At 38.3% G+C, this 9,174-nt stretch overlaps 1 protein-coding gene across 1 annotated transcript; it reads right to left on the bottom strand.

The window, feature by feature from the left end:
* Nucleotides 1-208: 208 nt before the first annotated feature.
* LOC132016125 (AP-2 complex subunit beta-like) lies at nt 209-2,257 on the bottom strand. Its single transcript, XM_059397243.1, is given in 2 exon segments — nt 209-1,775; nt 1,777-2,257. Coding segments are annotated over 2 exon segments (1,593 nt in total). The 5' UTR covers nt 2,184-2,257; the 3' UTR covers nt 209-589.
* Nucleotides 2,258-9,174: the final 6,917 nt, after the last annotated feature.

Below are 9,174 nucleotides of genomic sequence, written 5' to 3'. Positions count from 1 at the left end.
ATTGGGGAAGCATCATGTTTACACCTTCATTTTAAAACCAAAAATATAATTAATTTTTTTTTAATTTTGAAAAAAAAATGGTAGGTTGTGATTTTAATCTATTCAAGCTGAAGTTATCAGTCTCAGCCTATCATTTGCATAATTGTTTTAGAGTGTTTTTAACACAAAGAAATTCAAGTTTTGTGTAAATTGATATTGTGATTTTTTTTTCAGTGACACGTTTCCTTGCTTTAATATTTTTTGTCTTTTTCTGCTTTTGAAATGAGCTCTCAATTACAAAATATCAAACTACACTCAAAAATGCCAGCCACTGGCACACTATGGAGAAGCTCATAAGTAAGGACAGATCGCAGTGGCAGGTGGCAGGGGTGGGACGTGATCGAAGCAGTGGTTACAAATGTTCACAGGAAGCTAAAACTATCCAACAGGTTGTGCCCTAATGTTAGCACAGGTTACACTAGTCACTACCTTGGTGGACGGCCTCAGTGTGTTTGGGTTCAGATTCTACACGGCAATACGACTTCTTCCAGTTAAGAGTTCTTGGCTTTGCACCAATCACAGTGTGGCCGGAGGGCCCCGCACCAGTCTATTAGTTTTTCAAAATGCTGTCGTAGACCTGATAGATGTACTGGGAGACTTCAGGAGCTCTGCACTTCAGTGACAGCGTATAATTTGGGTTTCCTGGCTGGATACGTAGCTCAGCCAAAATCCAAATACCATTAGTGAGCTTCAGGGATTGGTACAGCATGTCCTGCCCTTCCACATTCCTCTTGGCAATAGTATAAACATTGTTGTTTTGCAATTTGCTGGAAACAGTGTCAGCATTTAAATGACATTCCTTAATCTGAAACTGAAGTTCATTTTCATTGGGAATATCCTTTCATGTGGCAAGGAAGACCTGGCGCTCCATTTTGCCATCTTCTACAAAAAGCACATTGAGTGGGATGAGGCAGCTGAAGTAAAAGACATCAATATTGTTTTTCACAGCCACCTGTAGGTTATTCAGAGGTTCCATCTTCATGACTGGGCCCAAGGTGTTGAGAGGCAGGGAGACGTCAATGCTCTGGTTCGGCATCAGTGGTGTATGGATGGCCAGAGGAGTGCTAGGGATGACACCAAAGCTATTCTTGTTAAACTGGATTGCAAAGTCTGTCATGTGTTGCAAAGCTTTGTTGGTGAAGTTCATTTCCATATAGATGTGCCCTTGGCAGTGAGTAAATGTTCCGGAAATCTCCAAGCCTTTAGCTTTTACTGAAGGCAGCCAGACAGCCTTAGGAGCCACATATCCACTAGGTGCCATGCCTATTCCCGTGGAGAGTTCAAACAGGTCATTCAGACCACTGCTGACCACAGCAGGAGTAGGTGAAGGAGCAAAGGTTGCAGGCACTGATGAGGGGATGAAGAACTGTCCCACCAGACTATCTAGTCCTCTTCCCAAGAGATCCACTGCTCCCATCTGCATGGAGGACACCTGTGGCACATTGACTGGGGGACCAAGGTCAAGGTTTAAAAGGTCTCCTAGAAGGTCACCTTGAGAGGGGATGACCTGAGGCTGTTCCAGGTTCATGGCAGTGGTGGTGCCAACAGGGCTGTCACCTGCATCAGTGCTCCCATGATGTATTGGCAAGTGTTTGCGATGGATTCCATGACTTCCTTCCACAAAAGCATTGGGAGGCTTATGGTACACGGAAGCCAAAGATCCAATGTGGCAGATCAGCTCATCCAGCAGAGTTGGCTCGATAAGATCTGTCTCCTCAGAGATCAGTGGCTTCTCAGACTCCTTTGGCTGTGACAGGGTCCATTCAGAGAAGGCGCCAATAAATATAGCCCCAGTCTCGAAGGTCAGGATTATCAGAATCCTGTGTTGCCAAACTCAAGACTTGCTGTACCAGCTCCTGTGTTTCTGATGGTTTCTTGAGAAACAGCTTCACGATGGCAGTAAGCAGAGTGAGCTGCACCTGGGTGCTCTCGTCATGAAAACCCTCCAGGAAGCTCTCTAGTAACTCATCTGCATTGTCAATTCTCTCAGCATATTCTCCCACAATCCAAATCATAGCTGCTCGGGCGTCTGGTTCATCCAGCGAGTCTAAATTCTCACACAGAGTGGCAATGATACTTTCATACTTGTTGGGGGTATTTGCGAAAGATGTCCCTGATGACGACAATTGCCTCTTGGACCACATAATTTACTTTGGTCTGGATGAGATCAAGCAATGTGCTCACACAACGTTTTGCAGATTGCTCCACTTTGATGGCGCATCCACCCGGATGCACCCCATGGTCCTGACTGCTAAGGCCCAAATTAGAGGATTGGGATCTTCACAGTCCTTCACAAAGCTGTTGACAGCCATGATGGCCATGTCTGGCTGACTCTTGGCGTAGTTCATCAAATAGAGATAAACAAGTTTCTTTAATTCCAGGTTGTCAGTTTGCATACAGTTCACTACATCTGGAAACAGAGAACTAACGTCCTTTCCCACAGTCATGGCAGCAATCACTTTCTTCACAGCCTCCTTCCTCTTTTCTTTCTTTTCATTATTGAGTTCAGCCTTTAATTCAAAGATTTCTCCTTTTTTATTGGTTGTGAAGTACTTGGAGTCAGTCAGTCATGGTTTTGGATCTTTAATATGCACCGGAGGCGAGGGCGGGGGTGGCGGCAGCAGCCAGAGAGCACGGCCGGAGCGGTGTTGTAATGGTTTCCTCGATATTGTGATTTTTAATTCTTTTTTTTTTCACTGCTTTATGATTAGAAAATTGTTCCCTATTCTAAGACTTGTTAATTTTCACATTTTATTGTATTTTTATTTTAGTTTTCTCTTTTATGTTTAGCTTTTTATTCTCCTTGAATTTATTTTAGGTTTAATGTGAAAGGAGATTTTCAGTTGAGAGTTCCCCAAGTAGTCATTTTTCCAAAATCATTCACTGAAACTCTTTTCCTTTCCCAGTGATTTGTGGTGTTTTTTATGGTAAGTGTTTTCTAACATAGTCTATTCCTCACATAGGGAGGCTCACACTAGATGTTGGTTTATTACTCCGGATGACGATCGGTATTGTCTCCAGCAGTCTTCCTGTCCACAGCTCCTGGCTAACCAGTGAGGTTAATGAATAGAATCTGTCTGCCTCTTGTGCCCAACAGATCCTCAGACTATAAAGTCTGGTAGACTCAATTTAATGTTTCTCTTCTTCCAACTTTTGGATTTTCTCATCGTTCTATAAAGCCAGTAATGGTGTCTATTTGCTCTTTGTTTAAATGTACCTACAGCATAGCATCCTCCAGCATATATGCTCTTCTCTAAACCACCTGCACTTCCTCTATGTGACTTGGTCTTCCAGAGAGCAATACACGAGCATCTTAGTGAATTCTGTGCTAGGAGTCAACCAAAGTCTTATGGATGAACTGGGATAGTGAAAGGAGCTACTGAGGGGAGGGGGGAGTTAGAAGAGAAATTAGAAGAGAAAACGTGTAAGATTCTTAGTGGTGAATCCTGACGTATCAGGAGTAGTCCAGACACAGGGCAGTTTCCTGCACACCTCAGAGTGCCTACCTTGTGGGAGTGCATTTCTGCAGTGATTTCAATTCATCACCCATCACAGGCACTGCAGCTGCTTTGTATCTCCCCCTGGAATTTGGGAAATCATCTTTTTTCATTAGTCTGCATTCTTGTTTCTAGAATTTCATCATTGTCAGGTTCTCAAGAACTAGGATTTGGGGATGAGTGAATCTATCACCATGGAAAACTGAAACTACAAGGAACAGTTTTAGATGATTCTAATACTTGCAAAGTCTTAGGGAAATTAAATATTTTTATATGATTAGATATGTATGGGGTTAACTTACTTATCAGTTTGGCATTGCAAATAGTCATTTTCATGTAATTTGAATGATGAAAGGAAGATCTATGAAAATTCAAATTGTGGGTAATTTGTAATTCGGAAAGGAGTTTTGTTAATTTTGGTATTCATGGCTCCTGACTCCAAACTAACACTCAGAATCTTCATTTTAAAATCTTTTTTTTTTTTTTTTAAGATTTCATTTATTTATTTGACAGACAGTAGGCACAAGTAGGCAGAGAGGCAGGCAGGGGGCGGGGGGGGAGGGGGGAGAAGCAGGCTCCCTGCTGAGCAGAGAGCCTGATGCGGACCCTGGGATCATGACCTGAGCTGAAGGCAGCGGCTTAACCCACTGAGACACCCAGACACCCATTTTATTTTTTATATTTATTTTTATGAAAGTCAAGTGTTTAATTTCCTGAAAGGGTAAGAAACAGTCTCAAAGAAGTAGGAAAATAAAAATGTAAAAATACACACCTTTCAGACAGATGCTGTCACAGCAAACAGAGGTTCTTGGAATGTTCTATGTGGCATCTTTTTGGTAAGCTGACAAAACAGTATGGAAATAATGAAACAGCATAATCATTTCCATGACTTTTCAGAGAATGAGCCAGTCATTCTTATGTGTTCACATGGAAACTCAAATCATAAGCTCCAAGAAGAATTTTGGGATATTATAGATAAGACAAAGCTTTTAATTAAGGAAGAAGGCATGCCAAGGTCCTTGAGACCAAGTTCTCAGATAAATAAATGCATATGTATTCTAGAAGGCTCAGGAGAACCAAGAAAAGAATCATAGGCTGATTGAAAAACTTCACAGACTTGCATGTAATAGTTTAAGTGAATGACCAGATTTCATTCATAGGTGTAATAATACAAACATTTTCAATTGCTCAGAACCGCGATGAGATACCACTAGGATGCCTACGGTTTAAAAAAAGAAGTGGAAAATCACGTGTTAGAAAAGATCTAGAGAAATCAGAACCTGTATGCATTGTTGGTGGGAGAAGAAAATGTCGTAGATGCTATGGAAAACAGTAGCAGTGCCTCTGCCTCCAAAGTGAAACATATATTTACCATATAATCCTATAATTATACTCTTAAGTTTATTTCCAAGAGATGTAAAAACATATGTATATAAAAACTTGTACACAGCGTCTATAGCAACATTACTCACGACAGCCAAAAAAAAAAAAAAAAAAAACAAGGAACAATCGAGATATCCATCAGTCGATAATTCATACAATGGAATAGTATTCAGCGTTAGGAAGAAAAGAAATACTAACACATGCCATGAGTTGAATAACCTTGCCAATACTGTGCTAAGCTAAAGAAGTCAGGAACAAAAGGTCTCATAAGGAATGACTCCTTCTATACAAGATGTCTAGAGCAGGTAATCCACAGAGGCAAAACGAGAGATTGTAATGAAGTCTTAAGATCAAGCTTTTTGATCTTAAGACTTCATTACAATCTTACAAATTACTAAAAGCCACAATGAGTTTTTATTTATGTGGATAACATCTATTGATGTTTATCAAATTAGAAATAGAAGGTGAGGAAATTTTGAAAAATTATATTAATACATTTAATTTTTATATAAATGCATTTGAAATAATAAAGTTAGGTGTCATCATAGATGTTTTTATTATTAAAAACTCTATTTTGCAAATACAAGAATTTAGAAGGGTGACAGTTTTACATTTTGATAATTTTCTTTAATAAAAATGTTATAGAAGACCATTGCTTCTCTATTTATTCTATTGTGCTATGTTCCTTTGGTGGAGATTTATGAAGACATCAAGTGTCACACAGATAGGTGATAGGAAAGGAAAGGAGTACTTTAGTTGCCTTCTAGGTCAATTGTGATTATTCTTTGATACACCAAAATCTGACAAGTGGCATTTTCATAAAGCTTCATTGCAACAAAGCTTCATTGCAAAAGCCATACTAACACCATTTTTGCTCTTTAACATTAAAATCCACTAATCTGTCTTGTGCTTGGAAAGGACCTTTTACCAATGCATAATTTTGCAGCATCATGCATTGGTCATCTGGAAAATATCGATTTAGTGTGTTTGGCAGGTTTTTCAAACATTTCATTGCACAATAAAAAAATTAATATCACTACTTTATTTTATCAGAAGCTTTAAGTATTGGGCAGTTCTTAAACTTTTGGTGGCAAATATGTTTCTTAAATTCTAATTTTCTCTTTAGTGCTTGAATTTTCTCTTTGGAAACACATACCTTCAGTTGATTTTTTTTTTGAAGTGACAAGCTCATTTCATTCACTCCCCTCCCCAAGTCTGCTTGCCAAATACCCGAGGTTGAAAAACCATAGTTTGTCTATTGCTGGTCTTTCAAGTGTACGACTCAAATAATCATGCAAGTACTTTTCTTTGAAGCAATCATTATACTTTGGTATGCAGCCAAGGTGCTTCATGCGTACTTAAAAAAAAAATATGTGTTCAAGGCTTGGAGTTTAATCATATTAACATTTTTGCTGCTCCATAAAGGACATTTTTAAGTAAAATTAACTTTTTAAAAAGATTTTATTTATTTATCTGATAGAGAGAGAGCAAGCACAAGCAGTGGGAGCAACAAGGCGAAGGCAGAGGGAGAAGCAGGTTCTCTGCTGAGCAGGGAGCACAATTCGAGGCTCCGTCCCCAGACCCTGAGAGCATAACTGGAGTCAAAGGCAGATGCTTAACAACTGAACCACCCAAGCGCCTCTCTCTTTTTTTTTTTCTTTAATTTTAGTGTGAGTTCATGGATACTACAAGCGTAATTTGGTGCCATTATTATGACTTATGACAAGCCTCCAACAATTTTGTCCCCCATTGCTCTTGCGTCATGAGTATGAATGACAACTCAGTGAAAAGGCAAATGACGTCTAACATTACCACGAAGTAGTTAGCATTGCAACTACAGCATGACTATGAAAATGATTTTGACCCTGCAGCTACCTTGAAAGAGTCTCAGGGACCCCAGGGGATTTGCTGACCGTCCTTTGAGAACTGCTGAATGGAATAACTTGAAAGGTGTCCCTTTTCTCATGGCATATCGCATTTGAGACAGTTTGAACATGAATCAAACTGTGAACCTTCCTCCACTCTTTTTTCCCCTTTCATATATTATTGCCAAAAATAACAGCATAGAAAGTAGAAGGGAAAAGGCAATTGGCCGTTCTGTCCTGCACTAGGAAGTTTACCCATGAAGACAGCGAGTGGCGGCAGAGAGAAGCAGAAGCCCACGAGTCCCGCATGCTAGTGACAGCACTTTACACGTAGGACATCAGAGGGGTGGACGGTCAAGCAGAGGGAGCAGAAGATCCAGTGTCAGTCAAACTCCAGAGAGCTGGAATAGATAGAGAGCCTTTTGTGGGAGAATGGTCATGGCAGGGAAACAAACAGAGTAGACACAAAGAAGAAGAATTACAAGACACTGCAAATGAGCCAGGAGCTCTCCGGTAAGCAAACCCCTGGTTACTGTAATCTTGAGAAACAGGTTCGGGGATCCACTTATGTGGACTTGGAAAATGTGGCCAATGTCACCTTTTGGCTTAGTAAATAATAGCTTGGATAGCTTTCTTTAGAGGTACAGATAAATAGAAAAAAAATTATAATATTGGACTTATGTAAAGATGCTATGGGGCAAGGACATTATTATGAACACTCAATAAAAACAAGCTTGGAGATGTGATTTATGGTATGAATCAGAAGAAGGCTTTAGAAAATCCATTAGTATTAGGTCACTTGGTTAACAAAATTAGAGGATCAACATGTAGGCTTCCCATTGACAAATTAAGTGAGTGTATAGGGAGAGACTCAACAAAACTCTTGCAAAACAGAACCAGAGCAAGAGGACCTTAAAATGGTGAGAGATAATCATTTATAAAGGACAGAAAGTGGACAACAGTCTAAGATTTCCTGAAGACTAAATGGAAAGAATTTAAAGCATTGGTTATTGCTATAATGATGTAAAACTTGAAACTGAATGGTGGAAAAATACCCAAGAAATGAAGATTGAGAGGATTCTCTCAGTCCTAAGAAAATTGGTCAAAGAGACCCACCATTTGGGTCTTTGAACTTTTTTTGCTTTAATAACAAAGAGAAACAGAATAATTTTATAAGAGTGTGATAACAAACAAAAATAAAGTTATTTACAAAGGAACCAAAACTGGGTAAGTCTCAAACGTTCCCGTTTAGAAGCAAATTTCAGGGGACATTTGAAGAATCTCTGTAGAGTTTCAAGTGGCAGTATAAGAAATTTACTCAGTCAAGATACCTTCAATGTGGGAAGGCATTGGAAAGACATTACCAGATAAATAAGAACTTGGACAATATATCGCATGTGTAATTTTCTTTTAGAAATTAGTAAAAGGCAAATGAAAGATGATTCAAAAGGGGAGTCTATTGAACTTGGGCTGCTATTGAACTTAGAACCCAATTAATATAGAGTAGACTAAATATTAAATGTTATATATTTAATAGTTAAGAAATTAAATACAAAGACAAAATAATATTGAAAGAGCACTGGGTGTGGTGCAAAAACAATGAATACTGTTATGCTGAAAAGAAATAAAAATAAAAAGTTGCAGAATACAAAAAACTTCTATAATAATAGTAAATTTGGTGTAAAATGCTAAGTTAAAGACTTGAGTGGTTGTATACAGCTATATGAAACCATTCTTTAAAAAAAATCTTAAAGAGAGGTGGTGCTTTATTGGTATCATTATATTCTCAACTACGATAGTTAAAAATGAAAACCTAATATATATACTTCTAAATTTTTAAATAGTGACCACTTAAAGGACTAAAAGCAGGATATAAAACTTTAAATTTCTAGCAAAGATCAATACAAACACACAGAAATAAAACAAAACCCAGACAAGTTAAATAAAGAGGAAGAGTAAGTGAAAAAATTAAAATAAAATGGAAAATAATAATAATAATTAAATATAGTGGAAATAAAAATAATAAAAAATTATAAAATTATAAATAACTGAAAACAAATGCTGAGATAACTGAAATAAGACCAAATATACTGATAAATGAACATAAATATTTTAAATTTATTCATGAGATACAAACTGCAAATTTGCATTAAAAAGATCCATACCATTTGCGACAACATGGATGGAACTAGAGCGTATCATGCTTAGCGAAATAAGTCAAGCAGAGAAAGACAACTATCATATGATCTCCCTGATATGAGGAAGTGGTGATGCAACATGGGGGCTTAAGTGGGTACGAGAAGAATAAATGAAAGAAGATGGGATTGGGAGGGAGACAAACCATAAGGGACTCTTAATCTCACAAAACAAACTGAGGGTTGCTGGGGGGA

The sequence above is a fragment of the Mustela nigripes genome, chromosome 4 (genome assembly GCF_022355385.1).
Source record: "Mustela nigripes isolate SB6536 chromosome 4, MUSNIG.SB6536, whole genome shotgun sequence".
In the NCBI taxonomy this organism is placed as follows: Eukaryota; Metazoa; Chordata; class Mammalia; order Carnivora; family Mustelidae; genus Mustela; species Mustela nigripes.
The sequence above is the reverse complement of the archived record's forward strand: the minus strand, read 5'-3'. Positions and strand labels throughout refer to the sequence as shown.